At 39.1% G+C, this 21,200-nt stretch overlaps 1 protein-coding gene across 1 annotated transcript; it reads left to right on the forward strand.

Annotated features, from left to right (window-relative positions):
* The first annotated feature begins 608 nt into the window (after positions 1 to 608).
* IFNGR1 (interferon gamma receptor 1) lies at positions 609 to 20,612 on the forward strand. Its single transcript, XM_082856105.1, has 7 exons — positions 609 to 744; positions 10,430 to 10,544; positions 11,236 to 11,399; positions 12,583 to 12,755; positions 14,685 to 14,874; positions 17,339 to 17,466; positions 19,560 to 20,612. The coding sequence occupies exons 1-7, from the start codon at positions 660 to 662 to the stop codon at positions 20,112 to 20,114; spliced, it is 1,410 nt and encodes a 469-aa protein (XP_082712231.1). The 5' UTR covers positions 609 to 659; the 3' UTR covers positions 20,115 to 20,612.
* The last annotated feature ends 588 nt before the right edge of the window (positions 20,613 to 21,200 follow it).

Here is a 21,200-nt window from a genome sequence, read left to right on the forward strand (position 1 = left end):
AAATCTAAGTTCCCAGACGCATTGATGCCGAAGTCTTATATAAGATAAAGTAAGCATTGTGCTGGGTTGTGGCCTAGGGCAAAGTTCTGCAAGTCCAGAACACTGCAAAAAGAGGAAGATGCATCACGGAAGGTCATGCAAAGCTTAAAGAACATGACCTTTGGACCCAAGTTACTCACAAACCTGCGAGCCAAGGTCGCGACCACAGACTGTCGTGCCCCTAACGCCGAGCTACCACAGAGGCGGCCTTCGCGTTGTAGTCCTCCTCCCCTCCCAGGCCCCGCTTCCCCGGGCACCTCCACCACCCCGCGCACCTCAGCCACCCCTCGCGTCCTAACCACCACGCTCAGGCCTAACTCCGCGCCCCGGCCCCGCCTCCGCGCCCCGACCCCGCCTCCGCGCCCCGACCCCGCCTCCGCGCCCCGGGCCCCGCCCCCGCGCCCCGGGCCCGCCTCCCCCACTCTGGCCCCGCCTCCCGTCCAGGCCGGCCTGCCAGTCCTGGTGGCGGCTTTGCTGTTCGCGACCCACTTTCCCGTCCACGCTCCGCCTCCCGCTGGCGGGATGGTCTGCGGTGGAGGAAATGACGCCATCCTAGGCCCGAGGGCCGCGCCGGGGGCCTCCCGCAATTCTGGGCAGCACCGGAGTCGGTCCGGAGCAGCATGGCTCTCTTCCTTCTTCTCGTCCTTACCGTGCAGGCCGGAAGCTGGGCTGAGATGGGCGCCGCGGATCAGAAGCTGTCCTCAGGTATTGTCGCTCGCGGCAGCGCCGCGACCGGGTGGGGACGGGAGGGGAGAGAGGGAATCCCACCGGCCAGGAACCCTCCCCCGCGCTGAGGAGCCGCGTCCGCATTTGTCCTCGACTCTCGCATTTGTCCTTGATGCCCGGTGGCTTCGGGTCCTAAGGGGGCGGCCACCGGGAAGGCGACGCAGGGTTTCCGCGGTTTGCAGCCTTCCCTAGGCTTTCTCCGGCCCCTTCCGTGGTTACCAAAACAACAAAACACGTTCTCTTAATTTTTAAATAAGTGAGTTCCCTGGTCAGCAGTTGTACACTGTGGCCACAGCTCATGACTTAAATATTCGTAAGGTAGGCCCCGAATCCTTAGAAGTTCTTTCGCCAGCTGAGAATTACGAAAAGGCAGTAACCGCCTCTTACGTGTAAGTCTGGAGGTGGTCCAGTGCGTGCACTCATGAGCCCATTTGTCAGACAGTAAGGTCTCTTTGCATAGCCTAGTTCCTCGTTTATCTCCGCCTGCTTTTTGATGTTTCCCAGGAAATATAAGAACATGTTTTTTCTAAAGCTAGGTATAATGATAATTAAGAGCTCCAGTGAAATCAGTAGTTTTTCTGCAAAAGGGATAAACCTAGATTTTCAGAAAACCGGACAGTCTTGAGTGTCTCCTCTGTGCAGGCAGGTAGCAGCTGCCTGGAAGGGGTCAGGGAGACCCAGCCTCCTTTACCCTTGGCAAACTCTGGGTCTGCACCTCTGTGTTATGACTTCCTCAGTGACACTTGTTAGATGTGCACCATTCATATCCAGCTCTCCTTTGGCTTGCCGTTTAGAACTCAAGCAAACAAATGTCATTCCTTGAAAAAGAAATTATGCCAGGTGTTGGGAATACAAAAATGGGAGTTATTTAGTTTCTGCCTTCAAGGATCGTGATTTTATAGCTAACAGTTATCAGGCACTGTTTTAAGTTCTTATCACACCATTTCCCAGAAGTCCTATAAAATAGGTGCTGTTGTATCTCCAAATTTGGATGAGAAACTGAGGCACAGAGAGGTCTAACCAAGTTGCTGCTATTCACTGGGGGGCTTGGCAGTTGGGTTCCAGAGTCCAAGTTCTTGACTCTGCACTCTGCCATTACCTAGGGCGTTAGTCATCCACAAGGGCAGTTGCAATCCTTTGTGATAAGATATTGAACTTACACATAGGTTACTGGAAAGCAAGGTATGGGTGTCTGCCTCTGAGCAGGGGAATCAGGAAAGACTTCACAAAGAAGATGACCCCAGAGTTGGAACTGGAGGTGGAGAGAGACTTGTGTGTGCAGAGGAAGGGCTGTGAAACAGCAGGTTGAACTAGTGGAATAATTTAAGCATTTTATTGTACAGTACGTGTGTGAGGATATAAGGGGAGAAAGGATATGTGGAGAGGTAGGAACCAGTTAATGAAGTGCCTTGTCATGTGTAACAGCAAAGGACAGAAACACAGCTTTGGCTCTCACAGACAAAAAAAGGAATTTATTGGCTCAGAGAATCCAAGTGAGAATTGAACAGAAAGGTACAGATGCCAGCTGGGCCTCAGGAAGTTGAACCTGGAACTCAAAAGTGCCCAGACCCTCCATTTCTTACTGCTGACTCAGTGTTGGCAGTCTTCTCGATTTGGCAGGAATCATGGATGTTGACAACTCTTGGGTTTTGACATCTTGCAGCTTCCTCCACCATAACAAGATCCTGGAAGAAGGCTCTGATTTGCCTAGCTTGGGTCAGATGCCAGCTTGCATGGGAAGGATATTGTTACAGGTGGTGGCAGTAGGAGACTGCCCAGAAGAAGAGCAATAATGTTCCTGAAGGAAGTACAGGTGCTGAGCCAACAAAATAATAGGCTCGCTCTCCCTTGCTCAAGTCAGTGGACAGCCGTGGGGTTATTTTAAGGAGATCAATGATTTCATGCAGGATCAGATAGGCCATTTAGAAAGACCATTCATCTTACAAAATAGTTTGGCGGTAGACTCAAAGGAGGGAGGTCACTTAGGAGACTGCTGCTTAAGTCTGGGAGGAGGCAGTTTAAATGGAGAAGAAGAAATTAGAAGACAGACTCAGCATAACTTGGTGATTCACTGGATGTGGGAAGAGAGGAAGAGGGTGACCGAAGTTCCTGGCTAGGGCAGAGCATTAAACCAAGTGCACGGCCCTTCCTTCTGAGTACAGAGCCCTCCTGAGCATGGGGCCCCTCGTGACTACACAATTCGTATGTCCTTGAAGCCGGCCCTGGGAGTAGGATTGCCTGCTTTCCCCCCACAGGAAGATCTTCTGTGGCTTCTGTACTCCAGCATTTTATAAACACAGGTGTCAGCCACCTTCTTCCCGTTTGTTCTTCCACTCTGGGTATTATCTGAAGAGCATACCGGTTTAGCACAGCAGTGGGGTTCTTAACTCGCCTTCTCCACTTGCTTATCAACTCTTCATTCTCTAACTTTAGGTAATGCTCTGGGTGTGTTGAAATTTTTCATTATTTTCTTTGGAATCTGTATGTTTTTCAGAGATTCAAAATACTTAAATCTGTGCATTTCAATTATATTTATTGAAAAGGGTATTAATAATAGTTTTTTCATTTTATTCTGATTCATGGTTTGTATGGATTTTTGAAAGATCCACCTTTTGCTTGTATATAAAAGAAACCCTAAAGAATTGAAGAGAAAAATAACCCCTTTAAAGAGCTGTCTTATACAATTTGACAGTAATAGCGCAATTTTTGTATAAGCTAAACGGATAATTTATGGTTCCATTTTAATTGGACAAAGAATCAGAATGAAAGACGTACCAGAATTAAGAGAGTTCCTGACAAGAAGGAATGAGTTTACTTGTAATTTTCTTATTAAGGGAGTGTATTTTAGATTATCCCAATACTATTCAATAGATATCCATTTCAATCATGTCCATTCTAAATAAATAATTTAATTTAATACATTGTTCAGATTTTGCAGTGCCGTCATGTGATTGTGATGGTATGATAAATCAGGCAAAATTACTTGAAGCAAATGCTTGTGATGTCATCAGGAAACAGTTATCTCCAGTTCCTATTTATATATGGAGATTATTTTCCCCATCTTTTATTAAACTATCATAGAAATGATGCTTAAGCAGCTTCTGTTAATTAAAAACAACAAAAGTTTACACGCTGTCAAGTCTTTAAGTAGCTTCTCTAAGCCTTTTTTCTCTTTTTGATAAATATTACCTCCCTCCTAGGATGGTTTTGGTGCTTAACTGAGATAATGCGTAACAAAGTTGAGCTCGTAGCTTGTCATGTAGTAAATGTTTAATATATGTTGGTGACTATCGTTCAATTATGTGCATCATTATTTTCACAAATATATTTTTAAATATTAAATTGATTTAGTTATGAATGAGAAATTGTGTCAGCTTTTAAAAAAACTCATCCAGGGCTTCCCTGGTGGCGCAGTGGTTGAGAGTCCTCCTGCCGATGCAGGGGACACGGGTTCGTGCCCCAGTCTGGGAAGATCCCACGGCCCGTGAGCCATGGCTGCTGAGCCTGCGCGTCCGGAGCCTGTGCTCCACAACGGGAGAGGCCACAACAGTGAGAGGCCTGCATACCGCAAAAAAAAAAAAAACCTCATCCAGATCAATATGAAAAATTTAAAGTAAGCTCAGCAGCTGACTCCTTCCACCTATTTCCTGTTCTTCATAGACTGAAAAGGCCTCTTTAGTTTTTTCAGTTCCTAAACTATTTCTCAACTTAGAATGAATTAGTCCAAAAGGGAATTAGTCTTGAGAAATGACTTCTCTCAGGGACTGGGTGGATCTGGTTCAATTAGAATTTATTGGTATGCCAAGCAACCCAACTAGATGAAATTGAATAAACAGGAACAATAATAGAACCCTGCATTTCAGATCAGGAAAGTGGCTGGGGAGAAGTTTTTTGGATAAGCCCTAACTTGGTGATTTGAGTGAAAGATCTGGGGGGATTTTAGTTAATTACGGGTTCAGCGTAAGCCACTCTTTGATATGCCCATCTCTTTAAACAAAAAAAAGGAGGAAAAGTATTTCATTCACATCAGGTGCATTACTTCTGGGCCCACATTTAAGAAAGAGAGAGTGAATGGTAAAACATGAAGACAGACAGGAGGAAGAGAAGACTGCAGGGATACTAGGGGTCTTGACCCGGCTAAGGAGCTATCATATGGAAGGTGAAATGGTCCTGAAATATTTTAGATGTCCTCACATGAACCCTTAGTTCTGGTACTCTTTTTCTGAAGGTACAAGGAAATAACAGAAGGAAGTAGAAAAAGGACCGTTTTTCCATTAGTTTCACAAAGTGATGGATCTGATTCATTTCAAAGCCCCCAAATATTGATATGTTTCAGTTTTAAAACTTCTATGAATGCTTGAAACACCATGTGCAAGAATTCTTAAATGTCTTTATTCATCTTAAATCTAGAGGACTCTGCTACTTGCTAAGAGAAAAAGTTGGAAAGCATTAAGAAAAAGTTATTTTATCAGCACTATAAAACCATTCAGTAGATAGATCATAATCATAAATATATCTGAAAAAGATGCCAAAGTCCGGATTTGATGTTTTTCACTTTTTCTGCCTGGATTTCTCATGCCATTTCTCATTTTGCAGTATAAGAAGAGACCTTTGTGAAGACGTCCATGGCCCCTCATCTTTAACACGAGGAAGTTGTTAGCTCTTTTCTCTGAGAGTTGCTCATTCAGTAAAGGGTCTGGGTGCTTTAATTTAGAGTGTTTGTTTTTGAGTTGTAGTGTCAGATGACCTAGAATCCTCCAAAACGATTTAATTACTGGCCCGTGTATCCTTACTTCTTCATGCTTCTCAGTTTGTCCTTCCCATAGAGAGGTTGGTGAGCACATAGTCACATGGTGTCTACAGAGTACAGAGCTCTGTTTGGCCTTAGATGCATGCATCTTTTATTTAGTCTTCGAATGCTATTATGTAAAAATCGGTGAACTACTGAGGCTGTGCCTCTTCCAGTAGAGGCACAGATACTTTTGGTGGTTATGGGATGGAGCACAGGAGGCAGCCCATGCTTCTGTCACCGTCCATGCAGAGGAAACCTGGAGATGTCTGTAGCTGTTTGCTTCCCCTTCTGCTGCCTTCCCCAGTAATTACTACAGAGCTGTTCTGGCTGCTGGTTCGGGGGCTTCCGTGACATCTCCACTGCCGCATCTAGCGGCACTGCTTCACCACTTGCTGATCTTCATATGTCTTTTCTGTTCTCTGCCTTGGTCTTTTTTCATATTTATCACCAGGAAACAGTTAGTTGTAACCAGAACTCTCCTTTTTGTCTGCATTGTACTTAGAATGTTGTGAAAAGTGATTCTTCTCTCCTTTGTTTGGTTTTGTTTAATCCTCAGCTGCTAGTTCCTAGAGGAGTTCTGGGAAGCAGATCTTAAAAGAGCTAAAGTTCACTCTGGATAGGATGCAGATACAATGCTCCAAATAACTCTGAACCCATTTCCAAAAACAACATGTGTTACAGAAAACTGTCGGCATTTTAAGAGCTAGGGAAATCTGCAAGATTATTCTACTTCATGAAATCCTCTAGTAGAATCTTTCCTTTAACCCCACACTCTATTTCTACATATATTTTTATTGACATAGGGTAAATTTTTTATGAATAGAAGTTTGCTGTAAGCCTCAATTATTTATCTGAATATGAAGCCATGTAAACTTTAGGTTATAAAATTCTGAAACTTAAGAAAACGAGTTACTCATGTCAATTTATCATGAAATTCTAGCAAAGATGACAAAGGCAGATGTCTAATAACCGCATGGTTTCTCTTCTGGTAGCGTTAAAACCACAGGTTACATCCTTTGGTGTCAATATTCAAAAGTTTCTCCTATAATCTAGTAGTAATTTCTGTTTGCTAGTTCCGTTGAAACCTCTTCTCCTACCACCTGTCTTGATTGCTTTGGAAGCTATGGTTTAAGTCCTTATCCTAGTCTAACCATGTCAAGCTTTTACTTAAATTATGGGAAATATCACCTGACTCACACGAAAAACTAATCTAATGTAGCACAAGTCTATTGCTGTTTGTATTTTATAATGTATGATTCAGTAACCTCTTAAATTTAAATGCACTTTATTTGATATTCTAGAATACAGATTGATTTCTATATGCCTTTTCCTCAAATGCAGAAATTAATCTCAGATTGAGTACATACAGTTAAAATGTCATTCCTATTGGGAATAATTTTTTTAAAGGGGGCTTAAAAGGAAGTGAAGAACTTCACTGGAAATGAGAAAGAGGATCCTTGTTACACAGTGGCAGGAAGCTTAGCAACACCATCACCTTCAGTAGCAGGGAAAGTAGGAAATGTACCTGGTGAGCCCAGTGGCCTAGTGAAGGAGGTTTCCAAGCAGATTGCAGGTGCCACGTGGTTTCTTCTTGTTTCTTGTAAAATATAAGATTAGAGAGAGTAATCGAGGGAAGGACTGTTAAACAAAAAGAAACCAGGACCTGATGGTTTGTAAATTCTCAGCCATGAGAGAAGCAAAAGATGCTAAAATTAAGAAATGGCTTCTGAGGGAAGTTCTGATTCATTATGAGTTTGCTTAACATCAGGTACCTCTCTTTCTTATCTAGTTGCAAAATTATATTTGTATGTGTGATTATTATTTGATATCAATGTTGAATTGAACCTGGAGAGGGGTGCCTTAATTTCCTCCTCAACCATAGAATGTAAGCTGTTTGAGATGGTTGTTCTGAAGTTGAGGTGTGAACACACCATAGAAAAAGGAACCCTGTTAAGGAGACCTTAGTCTACCCTGCTGTGTATGGCCATGGGAACTCCACCAAAACCAGGGCTAAATCTGGCAAGACCAGTGCTTCCTGACTCACCTGCAAGGAAATTGCTTAGAGAACCAAAGATGATAAGTACCAGCAGCCATCAACAGTATTCCAGAAAGAAAGAGTAAGTAGAAAAATGGTAGATATCTGATCACTGGCTGCAGATCAAAGGGCATGTTGTGCTTACTGAGTACTTGAATCTGAGACATCCTTCCAGCTTCATAATCTCAACCTTTAGGCACAAATCGTTTTGCTGCTTTGGTGAGTCATACGGAAGTTAGACATTTCAACAGTAACCAAAGCTATTCGGTGAGCGGGAAACATAAAATGTACTGGTTTATCCAAAAAATTCTGTTTTATTTATCTATTTATTTTATTGAAGTATAATTTACAATATATTAGCGTCAAGTGTATAACATAGTGATTCAGTATTTTTGTAGATTATACTCCATTTAAAGTTATTATAGAATATTGGCTGTCTTCCTTGTGTTGTGCAGTATATTCTTGTAGCTTACTTATTTTAGACATAGTTTATGCCTCTTAATCCCCTACTCCTATCTTGCCCCACCCCCCGCCCCACTGGTAATCACTGGTTTGTTCTCTATATCTACGAGCCTGTTTCTCTTTTGTTATAGTCTGCCATTTGTTTTTAGATTGCACATATAAGTGATAACATACAGTATTTGTCTTTCTCTGACTCATTTCACTAAGTATAATACCGTCTAGGTCCATCCATGTTGTTGCAAATGGCAAGATTTCATTCATTCTTTTTATGACTGAGTAGTATTCCATTGTGTATATATACACCATATCTTCTTTATCCATTTATCCACTGATGGGCACATGAGTTACTTCCATATCTTGGCTATTGTAAATAATGATGCTATGAACATTGGGGTGCATGTATCTTTTCAAGTTAGTGTTTTCATTTTCTTCAGATATATACCGAGGAGTGGAATTGTTGGGTCATATGGTAGCTCTGTTTTTAGTTTTTTGAGGAATCTTCTTACTGTCCTCCACAGTGGCTGCATTCCCACCAACAGTGCAAGAAGCTTCCCCTTTCTCCACACCCTCTCCAGCATTTATTGTTTGTAGATTTTTTGGTGATGGCCATTCTGACTGGTGTGAGATGATTTCTTATTGCATTCTGTTTTTAAATTAGTTTTTCCTCCTAAATAAAAAAGATTCCTAAAATTATAATAAAGCAGCGTTTCTCAGTGTTTGGCACTCGTGGCATTTTGGACTGCCAAAATGTGGAAAGCTATCCTGTGCATTATCGGATATCAACAGCATCCCTAGTCTCCATCCTTTAGATGCCAGTAGCACCCCACCACTAACACCCAGTTAGGAGAACCAGAAATGTCTCCAACAGTGCCAGATGTCCATGGGGGACAAAATCACCCCTTGTGGAAAACCACTGATAGAAAGGAAAAAATAATCAGAAAAAAGGAAAAAAATGGCAGTAGAATCTAATTGTCCTTTAGTCCATATAACTCTTGATCCATGTTCTGCTTTGAAACGATAATACAGGTGCTAAATAGTTGTAAATTAAGACAATGTACCAGTTCGGGTTCAAATATTGGAATTTTTACTTTGGGAAAAACATAGTAGGTGTTTTCTTCAACAGTAAGCAAATAGCCTATGTGTGTGAAATTAACACCTCACGTGACAGGTGAGGAATTCTGAAGTAACTCTTTAGTAGTATAGCAAGGAAAGAACCCAGATTTCTTAATAGCCAACCCAGGGAATATTTTTCTTATTAGAGCAGTCTACTAAGTGTAAACATAAGTGATCATCATTATCATCTGGGATACTTTAAAAAAGTATAAACTTTTGGCTCTCTTTGAATTTTTTAGGATGATAAGTTATGTTTGGAAGCCACTGTACCTGACCACATTGCTATTCATTTATTTATTTTATTTGTATAAGCACATCATGTTTAGTGGCCTTTTCCAGATAGATCGGATTGAATAAGCTTAAATTCCAGGTCATATTGCGAACTCTGTCTATACCTTCATGTTCATTCGTGAAGAAGGGAAGGAAAGGAGGGAAAGAAAGAGGGAGAGAGAGAGGAAGGGAGGAGATGTGTGTGTGTTCAATTTTTTAAGGGGTGCTGGACAATAACCTTTTACACTGAGCAGGGGAAAAAATAGCTGCTTTTAGTAACTAGATTATGGTCATGGTAGTGTTTGATTATAAGATGGTAAAATGACTTCTGCCTGTTCTCTTGTGTGACACTTTCATGTCTTCTCAACAAACATTTTCTTAATTGGTTTAGAAGAGCAAAAGCAGGAAGAAATATAGGGTATGTTTTGAAAAATGCCCTGCACACCTCAGAGAGCAAAATGTTGATGAAACTGGAATGCTTGATGGCTCCGTCAGGCCATCGTTGGGCATCGATTCCTGTGCTAGAGAAAAGGTGGTAAAGTGTGTAATAGTCCTGGGCGGAGGGCTGAGAGCCCAGGTAGTATTTTAGAGTGAACTTGACCATCCCTCTTGTAGCCAGTTCTTCTCTAGACATGGAATACAGTCTGTGGTATCAAATATAGAAAATTCTAGTGATTAAATGAGTTGAGGATTATTATTGCAACAGGCAGTGCAGTTATTTATAAAAACTCCTCAAACATTCTAGGAATTTATTGCTCATACTATATTTGTGTTCCCCTTGCATTACAGTGTTGTTTCAGTAATTTAAAATGAATTCAAACACTTCTGTACATTTTTTAATAAAATTAAGTTTTAGAAATACCTTAATTTAAATAAATTTATTATCTGTTCCGGTGAATTCTTTTCTTCAAGTACATATTTGGCTAATTTGGCTTCTTGTATTGAGGTTTTCTAATGTTAATGTTAGTTTCTGACATCCATCCATCTTACAGTGCCAACACCAACCAATCTTACAATTGAGGCCTATAACTTGAATACTGTTCTGTTTTGGGATTACCCAATTGTGCCATGGAGCCCTGTGTTTACCGTACAGGTGATGACCTATAGGTGAGTGTCACTCTTTTATCTTTTTCATTCTGTTCTTGCCTAGGTCCTTGCACGTTTCATGACTGTTTCCTTCCATCATTGTTCCTTCCCATGTGGCACAACTTCCTGAACGGCTTATAGACTTCCAGAAGTAATGCAAATTAAGGATGCAAATTAGTTCTTTTCAGAATACTTCCTGCCATTTAGTTCTTCTTCCTGTCAGAATTGAAGTAGAGGAGTATCCCTAACTTCTGACATTTTAAGGCATGACAAATAAAGGTGACAGTTCTGTATTAAAAACAGTGAAGTCCTCTTACTTCCTATAGTGTATGTACTGTTGAATAGAAAGAAAAATTTAAAAAACTTTTTTGACAAGTGTTAGGAGTGATTGTAATATGTTGGATTCTGTAATTAAGTAATGACTCAATGAAATCGATTTGTTTAAAGAACAGATTTTTAAAAATTACATGTGGAATGTGGTTTGTACAGGTCTTATTTTGAATTGAGCCTCTGTATTGTAAATGAATTTACTATAGACCTTCTAACCAAAGAGTAAAGGTTTCCTACTTTGTCTAGCTTCTCCACCCTATTCTTACTCAACTGTTTCTACCAGCTCCATGCTACGAATGGAAAGCAAAGCACAGACAGAGATGGTTCAAGTTTATGTATTAACAGTAAAAATTACCTTTGTGTTTCTTTTTCTTCATTTTAGGGACGGGCAATGGATTGATGCCTGCAATACCTCCCATCATTCTTGTAATATCTTTTCCATAATTGATGATCCCTCAAGTCCTCTCTGGGCTAGAGTTAAAGCTAGGCTTGGACAAGAGGAATCAGTCTATGCACAGTCAAGAGAATTTATTTTATGCAAAGAAGGTGAGTGGAATGTATACATGTCTAAATTTCAATCTTATGCATGTCTTCTGTATATATTTGCTTTTATAAGCAGTTGCTAAAAATTATCAGAATGCCCCAGAAACATTTGGAGGAATTTAGGGAGTTCCTGTCTTCTCTTCTCCCAAGCCCCACAAAATAGGGTTAAGAGGCTCCCCTCACTTTGCCCCTTCTAAGCTGTGACACTTCCACCCCATGCAAGTGTGGGTCTGGACTCTGCAACCCTTCCTCTCTCTGTCCTCTGTCACTCCTCCCTTAGTCGCGTTCACTAGGACTGTGAGAGCTGCTCTCTGTCTTCCCCTCTACCTTAACTCCTCAAGGCCTTTGGGAATTTTAATACCAATTTAATACATTAAAAATTTTAGAGTTCCATAATCGCCTGCATCCTTCAGCCCCCACCTTGGTTCTGCTCCTTCTTTTTTGGATCATGCCTACTTTTTTCTCTTCTACAGGCCCCTCCTCTACTTGCCCTTGAAGTAGTTTTATTCCCCAGAGTCCATGCTTTTGTCACCTGACAATTATACCATCTGTATGTCAGACTTTTCCCACACAGATTTTTCAAGGGCATACTATGTGCCAGAAAGTATGCTAGTTCCTGAGGATACATTGGTGAGTAAAGACAGACCTGCCTGGCGCACAGTAGGTGTGCAATAAATACGTGAAGAATAGGTAAATGGTTCACCTACAAGGTTCCAGACATCAAAGACATATAGTAAATATTTGTGGAATCAGTGAATATCTAGTTCTGATTTTCATAATAAAAATTGAATGTATTTAGCAAACTTTTATAGAGCCTCATTCCAGGTATCCATAGGCATTGGAAATACAAAGAGTTTCAGTGAGGATTCAAAGATAACTAAAATGCCTTTTCTGAAACGATTTTTAGAGAACATTTTCTGTTTTCTGTTTAATGTTTTTTAATCTACAGAAGCAAAGATAAAGGAAAACTAACTTCATAGAGCTTCTACTATGTCAAGGCTTTTTACCAAGATTCACTAAGGACAGTTAAAATATCTTCTAGGTATCTGTGGAATGATTTAAATGTGGTCCTGCTTTAGAACAACAAGAACAAAAAGAGTAGGTTGATTGAGTTTTGGTAGTGATATGTAATACACTGTGAAGTTCCAAGGCTGGTACAAATTCTACTTCTTTTTTGTCCCCTCAGGGAAAATTGGACCACCTAAACTGGTTATCACAAAGAAGGAAGACCAAATCATTGTTGATATATTTCACCCTCTAATTACTGTAAATGAAAACGAACCCGAAGTCATATACGATGATGAAAATACTTGCTATACATTCACGTACAATGTGTTTGTGAGAATAAATGGAAGTGAAGTATGTTTCTATTTCATCTTTTTCAAAATGGAAATTTTTCTGTTGCTGGCATAAGTTGTTTCCATATGTGGTGTAATGAAAGTGGAATGTTCATGAATATTCAGGCAAGACTCATGGATCGTAAGTTTTACTAAGAAAAAAGAAATATATGAATGCTGCTGCAGGGAGTCAGTACTGGCGTTGATCTTTAACACTGGCCATGTGAAAACATTTTAAGTTTTTCTTTGCCTCTTTTAATAGCATGGTCCTAATCTAGGATATTAACCTGTGTTTTTCCATTTCTCCACTGGTAAGATGAGGATAATTTTAATCTTTTCTTCCTCATTGGTAGTTTTGTAGTGATATGAAATAATATGAAGCTCTAATTGGAATCTTTGTTTTTGAAAGAAAACACCAACAGTACTACTGTGTGACATGATTACATTCTAGCACTGGTGTGCAGACCACACTTTGACTAGACTTTTTCTGTTCCATCCATTCTCCACAGCACTGCCACTCCTTTATTTAACAATATTTGTTAAGCACACGCCTGGTGCCTTCTAGGCACCAGGATATAGCCATGAACAGTACAGACAAAAGAACTCCAGTGATGAGTACTGTGGAGAACACAGCAGAGAAGAGCGCTGGGCAGTAGTGGTTTTCAGCAGGCCAGCCAGGCCTCACTGGGAAGTGTTAACTGGAGCCAGGGCTGGAGGAGGTTAGGAGGTGAACTCTGTGGATATATGTGGGAAGAGTGTGTCAGGCAGAGCCTGGCTATAGCACCAGGCATGTGAAGGGAGCAGCAAGGCTGGCTAGAGCGTGGGGGCAGATGAGGTCAGAGAGTTCACTGGGGGCCACTTCTCTAAGGGCTTTGGAGGGATTGGACTCTTATTCTCAGTGAGACATTGTGCCTCTGGAAAGATTTAAGCAGAAAAATGACATCTGATTTAGGTTTTAAAACATCACTTTGGTTGCTAGCTGAGTTGTCTTTCTAAAGTGCAGATCTGACCATATTACTTCACTGCTTAAAACTCTTTAACAAATCCCCATCGGCTACAAAATAATATCTAGATCCTCTTCCATGGCACGGCCTGCAAGGCCTTCATGATTTGGCCTCTTGCATCATTTCCAGCTACCTGTCTCCCGTTCCTTCCAATTCATTTTCGTTTGTGCTTTGGTGAACTGCTTCCTGTTCTTAGTTGCCTGAAGGTACACTGCTCTTTCACAGAATGCCCTTCTCCACCTTTTCTACTTCGGAAAATTTCTGCCCGTTCTTCAGTATTCAGCTGGCATATCATCTCTCCTTCGAAATCTTTTCTGACAAGGTGGACTGTTTCCTCTTCTGTGGTCTGGTTGTTCCTTGTTCCATAGAGCGGTCCCCTAGGAGTACTTGTGACTCTCTTACATTTCTTTCTTATCTCTCTTCCACACTCTATCATAAGTTATTTGAGGTCAGACACCACTGCCCTACCTTTGTGTTCTCAGGCCCTAGCACAGTGATCCATGTAGTGTGGCTGGTTGAATGAATGATCAACTCCCAGAGATTGCTTCAATCCCTTCTGTGTCACTGCCAAGAGATCCTACAGCCTTTGTATAATACCTGTGTTATTCTTACCATGAGATAGATGCTTTTCTCTCTCACCAGCTAAGTTTCTAGCACTAGAGGAATAGGACTAATGAACATTTGTTGGTTTGACAACTAAGAGTGAACATTACTGCTATTTGAGTTTTAAATTCATAATCTCTATTTTAATTTTTAAATTTATTATCTCTATAAAGAACATTTTAATGGATATATAGCACCATGCCATGTTGAATTAACAAATTGACTTATTGTTTGATATCAACACTATTTTCAGACATGTTCCCAACATTCATCATATTGAATGATATTTTCTTTTCAAATTAAAAGGAGTCATGCATTTTCATTGTTTTTTTTCCTCTTTCCAGACCACAAATAAAATGTACATAAAGAAGGAAGATGATTGTAATGAGACTCAGTGCTTCTTAAGTATTCCTGTGTCCTCGCTGAATTCTGAGTACTGCGTTTCAGCAGAAGGAGTCTCAGAAACGTGGGCTGTTACAACTGAGAAGTCGGAAGAACTTTGTATTACCGTTTCTGATAATAACAGCACAGAAGGTAAGTTCTTGCCATTTTTTCCTAAATGTAGTGAGTGATCACTAAAATAGGGTAATGTAAAAAGAGGCAATTTGTAATTTCAATAAACCTCTGCTCTTTTAAAAAAATACTCAGTAGTTCCATTCTTCAGAGAAGTTCTAAATTAAAAATAAGGCCATTTTTCAGGCATTAAGAGATACAAAGCAACCAATTTAGAAAGCCATGTGATGACCTTTTGACCCAGGAAAGAAAAAATATAACAAAAACATAAAGCCATGTGCATAAATGTCTGCATTTCAGGATCATGCATAATAATATAAGTTAGTTTATTACTCCAATATAACAAGATGTTATATATCCATTAAAATGTTCTTTATGGGGACAGTAAGTTTAAAAACTAAAAGCCGCAATGTTCATTGACTAAAATTGTGTGATATGTGAACTGGACAAGCGTTGGAAATGAACATCCAAAAATAAATATAGATTGGTTTAAATGATGGATTGTACGTCAATTTTATAACACATTTTAAAATCATTATTTTTATTTTATTATTTCCTGTGTGTGTGAGGGGGATACATATGATAGAACTTCAGAACTGGCATTCTTATTTGGCAGGTACCTAACAAAAATTTAGACTTTTTTTTCATGGTACAAAATTTAAATGTTCATTATAGATAATTTATAAGGAAACAAAATTATCTGTAGTTCTAAGTTACAAACACTCAGTTACTCACAGTTTGGTGGTTTTTTTCCATCCTGTTTTTTCTTTTGCTATGTAGCCTTGATCATATTATGTAGTATATGTAACTTTGTATACTGCCCTAAGCATATGCTATAAATATTTTTCCATGTTATTTTACATACTTTATTAATATTATTTTTAATATCTCTAGAACATTTTATTATGAAGATCATATTTATTTAATGTTCCTCAATTTTTGGACTTTTGATTACTTGTAGATTTTTCGCTGATAAATCATGCTTTGGTGATTGTCTTTGGGTGTATATATAATTGTTTTGATTGTTCAGATGTTTTTAGAACATATCTTCTAGGTTAAAAAAGTGTACAAAAAATAACACAGTACAAATTTCTTTTTGAAGAATGGAAATCTAGGCTGAAGAATCAGACCAAACACCTAAAATTAATACTAAAAACTTTTAGGCCATTATATGAGGGTTTCAAATAGGTGACTTAAAATAATGCAGTGCATTTAATACCAGTTTGTGTTATACTATTTGGAGGAAGAAAATCCTCATCAATGCATAAAATTTGAAATAATATAAATGCCCTAGATTTATTTAAAAAAAAAATCCTGAGTTACAAACTGGGCTGATACTGTGTCCACACGATGGCACCATCGTGGCTCATAAGCAGCATCCCCTACCTGCCTGCTCAGTGCGTCTAAGCAACGTGCCAGTGTTTCTTATGGAGTTATTTTATCTTTTCCTATTGTAATAATTTTTTTCACCTCCTGTAACAGGTGTGATTGATAGAGGCATTTATTTGAGTAACTTCCAGAGTCATTATTAGAATAGAAATTAAAGGTAATAAAATGCTATGAAGGAGGGCAAACACCACCACAATATGTAGAGTACTGTTAATTTGTTTGTTTGGTTTGTTTGTTTGGTTTTGGATTTGTTTGTTTGTTGTTTTTTTTTTTTTTGGCTGTACCACACGGCATATGGGATCTTAGTTCCCCGACCAGGGATCGAACCCATGCCTCACGCCTCTGCAGTAGAAGTGCGGAGTCTTAACCACTGGACCGCCAGGGAAGTCCCAAGTACTGTTAATTTGGAAGAGAAGACTATGGGAAAAAAAATCTTGAAGATTGTGCTGTGAAAATAAAAAGCAGTATTAGAGAAAAATATACAACCGTGATTATAGATGTTTGTGCTCTGAAACAGATCTTCCCAATTTTATATTATTCGTTGTATCTGGTTTTCATTCGGGGGACTTTATTCCTGTTCAACTTTCCTGTGTGTGTGTGTGTGTACACACCTGTGTATTTTTATAAGTTTTTGTAATCTTTAAATAAATAACAATTTAAGAATTCAGAAGGGTGGGACGACATTATTTTAAGAGTTAGAGACATTGCCAGAATTTATTTCTAAAGAGATATATTTAAAATTTTTTTCTTTTGCCTCTTCAACTGAGAGAAAAGTGTAACTCTAGAAACACTCTGTATTTGGGGCTGTAAGGAAATTGTTATGAAAAAGTTATTTTAGCTACATCATATCATGACAGTGTAGTCACAGAAAGTTTAGGATCTCAAAGCTGGGAAGAATCATGTTGATATCTAGGACAGGTATGTAATTTTTTACTCATCTCTCCTGACTTCTGTGTCAGTGTTCTTTAAAACTGTGACCATATTGATTACCTGATATGTAAATCTGTTGAAGAATAGCACTAAGACTTTATAACTATCTGATGGATATAGCAGTGTTCCATTGTAATTCTAATTTGTGGTTTTTCCCTTTTCTTAGATCCTGTTTGGATTCCAATTGTTGCTGCTTTACTACTCTTTCTAGTACTTGCCCTGGTAGTTGTATGTTGTCTTGTTAAGAAGGTGAATCCATTTAAGAGAGAAAACATCATGTTACCCAAATCCTTGGTAATATATTTAAATATTTTTTCTTTAATTGTATACAGTTGGCCCTTGAGCAACACAGATTTGAACTGTGTGGGTCCACTTATACTTGAATTTTTTTCAATGAATATGCTGGAAATTTTTTGAGATTTGTGAGAATCTGAAAAAACTCTCAGACAAACCACATAGTTGAGAAATACTGAAAAAATTAAGAAAAAGTTAGGTATGTTATGAATGTATAAAATAGATGTAGATATAAATATAAGATGCAGAATATGTGTGAATTGACCATTTATGTTATTGGTAAGGCTTCTGGCCAACAGCAGGCTATTAGTAAAGTTTGTGGAGAGCCAAAGTCATATGTGGATTTTTTGACTCCAGAGGCGCTCAGTGCCCTTAACCCGTGTATTGCTCAAGGGTCAAATGTACACTAAAATGTTAATTTGAAATTTTCGATAATTCTTAAAATTTGTTTTTTAAAGTAGAATGATGTTCAGCATGTCACCTATCATAAATAACTGAGTCTTCCACACATCCAAAGCCACATATTTTTTACTATGCACTATGCTTTTTTATGCATGGGGCAAAGGCACAGTGAGACAGTGCTAAGGAGCTTAAAGTCTAGTGGGAAAAATGATAAGTATTCAGTGGTTGTCCAGTGTGATAGGTTCAAAGACAGACGTTTATGTACATGCCAGTGAGGACTTCTTTTCTTGTACTTTTGCAGGGTAGGGTTAGTCATGGCTTTTCCAGAGACAGTGATGCCTGAACAGTCTTGAGGGACAGATAGGCGTTTACCCAGGTACTAAGGGACAGTGTGTGCTAAGGCCCAGTGTCAGGAAAGCGTGGCTTTTGAAAATCTGTAAATACAGAAACTCTTCATGGTGGTTAGAGGGTAGAAGGAAAGATGACCCAACAGTGAGTCTAAACGAGAAGTGTGACATTTTAATGCCTAACATTTAAAAGTCTTTGTCTGGGGCTTCCCTGGTGGCGCAGTGGTTGAGAGTCTGCCTGCCGATGCAGGGGATACGGGTTCGTGCCCCGATCCGGGAAGATCCCACATGCCGCTGGGAAGATCCCACATGCCGTGGAGCGGCTGGGCCCGTGAGCCATGGCCGCTGAGCCTGCGCGTCCGGAGCCTGTGCTCCACAATGGGAGAGGCCACAACAGTGAGAAGCCCGCGTACCGCAAAAAAAAAAAAAAAAAAAAAAAAGTCTTTGTCTGATGAAAAGAACATTTAAAAGTATCAGAATGATAACTATTTAAATCAAATATGACAGGCAAAATATCTGTGATATGCAAAGGGCATATTTAAATGTGTTATGGAAACATTATCTTTAAGTAGCGGGGTTAAGAACTATCAACAGTTAGTAGACAATTCACCTATGAATTATAATGTTCTTACTACTAGTAGTTAAGCACGAACCAACCTTGCAGCGTGCTATTTTACACCCGCTAGAGAAGGAAAAATAAACTTGAATATCCATTAGTACCTTGTAATAAAACTGGTATATGCTGGCAAAAAGTAATTATAGCCCTGAGGGGAGGGTAAGCATACAGTGGGTGTACAGAGTAGTAGCATCCTAAACATGCCACACTCTTAGATTTAGTAATTCCTCTCTTAAGAATTCTTAAAAGATAATTTCATAAATAATAAAGATGTATAGAAATATTCACTTCAGCATGTTCTATAAATGGTGAAAATTGGAACACCTTAATACTTAGTATTAGAGAAATTATTTAACCATCAGTGTAAAATTACTGAGCCCATGAAGATTAGAATTATGAAGACAAATGATGAAATACTACATAAAATAAGTAGCTGTACTCCCATTACAAATGTAACATGCATACATGTCGAAGGTAGTACACAAAAAGCAACATAGGTTGGTGAGATAGTGACTTTCTAAAAATTCTAAAATATTGTTTTTGATCTTAATATATTTCCATTAAAAAGAAAGAAAAGGCAACTATCAGATTCTATTACACTGTTATCCTAAATATGCCATTCAGTTGTATATTTAGTTAACCATTACCATTAGACCATTTTTCTTTTGAGGATGAGCACTTAAGTTTAATAATTTATTATTTTTAATCACTGATTTCTCTTCCCCTAGCTGTCTGTGGTAAAAAGTGCCTCTTCAGAGACAAAATCTGAATCAAAATATATATCGCCCATCACCTACCAACCAATTGCCGCAGGAAGTGAGCAGCTCTCTCCAGGGACAATTTCAAGCGTGCATACTGAGGACAGTCCAGGAAAAGCAGAGCATGGAGAAGACCTTTCTAGTGAAACAGAAGTGGTGATGACTGAAGAAAATATTTCTGACTTGGCCCCTGGTAGCTCTCTGACCCCAGTAAAGGGAGAAAATTCTATCCATGCAAGCAGTAACCAGTCTGAAACCTGCAACATCACTTTAAATGTATATCACTCCAGAAATGGTTCTGATAGTGGCCTTGTGGTATCAGAAAACTGCTCTGACTCAGAATTTCCCCCAAGTAATAAAACTGAAATAAAGACAGAAGGACGAGAGTCCATAACGCTGAGAAACACCACCACCTCCTTTGGTTATGACAAACCCCATGTGTTAGTGGATCTGCTTGTAGATGAAGGTGGTAAAGAGTCCTTGATTGGTTATAGGCCTACAGCAGATTCCAGAGAGTTTTCATAAGATCAACCAAGGTCACCAACTTGGAAGGATCTGCTTTTCCTGAACAGTTTTTCTGCTTTGATTTCATGAAAAGATCATGATTTCAGAAATTGTGTCTTCTTGGTATTAATCAAGTGGAGTGTCATGGTTTAGATAAAAGTGTAAAGAGCCTGTTTGACACTGTCACTTTTGGTCGGAAAACTGCAGAGTCTTTAATAAAAAACAAAAACCACTGTCGCATGTGAACCTTTCCATCTAGATTTGTGAACAGTAACAGTGAACGGTCTCTAATAACCCTGCTTCCTATAATGGTAGGTGTTATGCCCAGGGTCTTTTGTAACCACTTCAAGAGATAAAATGGATTTTTTCCTTTCTGTGCTTCAGCATGGTATTTGTTTTTGGAAGTTTATGTATATAGTCTTTCCTAATACTTTCAGAAAAAACATGAATGCTTTTCAAAATTGTCCTTAAAATTGAATTGAAATCAGTAGTGTTAATAGAGTGTGTAAATAAAAACATGTATATATTTTTTATGGAACATTGCATTTAAGGATTTTTTTATAATAAAGTAACTTCAAAGTTCATTTTGGTATTCATTTATTCAGGGTTAACTAGAATATTTTTTATTCATTTGCTTGTTTCCATCCATTAATGTTACAGAATCATTTTCTAATTATTCATCTCTGATCTTTAAAATAGTCCTAAAAATAGCCTAGTCTTTAAAAATGGTCCTTTTATATCTGTATCTTAATATTTAGCAATCAGTGTGCAGAACACACAAGCTGTGTGTCCCAAGCTGTTTGGGGGGAGAAGCAGAGATTTAGCTGTAGAGGGTGTAGCGTGGGGAGTCTCTAGCATAAAGATGGTGGTCAAAACCACAGGAGTGGGTGAGGAAGAGCTAAGTAGCATGTGGCGTGAAGAGAGAATCCCCAACCAGAGGCAAACCAAGCGTTTATATACCACAGAAAAGTTCTTGGGAATTACTAAGAGGATAGGAATTTTAAGACTCAAAAGTGAATTAACTGACTAAAAAAAAATGTTAAATACAAATTACGTGAGTAAATTAAGCCATGGAAAAAATATTTCTCCTCATTTAAAAGTGCAAAT

Source organism: Leucopleurus acutus (genome assembly GCF_964270905.1).
Source record: "Leucopleurus acutus genome assembly, chromosome: 15".
Classification (NCBI taxonomy): domain Eukaryota; kingdom Metazoa; phylum Chordata; class Mammalia; order Artiodactyla; family Delphinidae; genus Leucopleurus; species Leucopleurus acutus.

What these genes read in the sequence shown, in the direction of transcription:
- IFNGR1 (XM_082856105.1), top strand. Translation starts at nt 660, where the DNA reads ATGGCTCTCTTCCTTCTTCTCGTCCTTACCGTGCAGGCCGGAAGCTGG. An exon ending in ATTTATTTTATGCAAAGAAG is followed by an intron (nt 11,400 to 12,582) that starts GTGAGTGGAATG and finishes TTGTCCCCTCAG; the next exon opens with GGAAAATTGGACCACCTAAA. An exon ending in TGATAATAACAGCACAGAAG is followed by an intron (nt 14,875 to 17,338) that starts GTAAGTTCTTGC and finishes CCCTTTTCTTAG; the next exon opens with ATCCTGTTTGGATTCCAATT.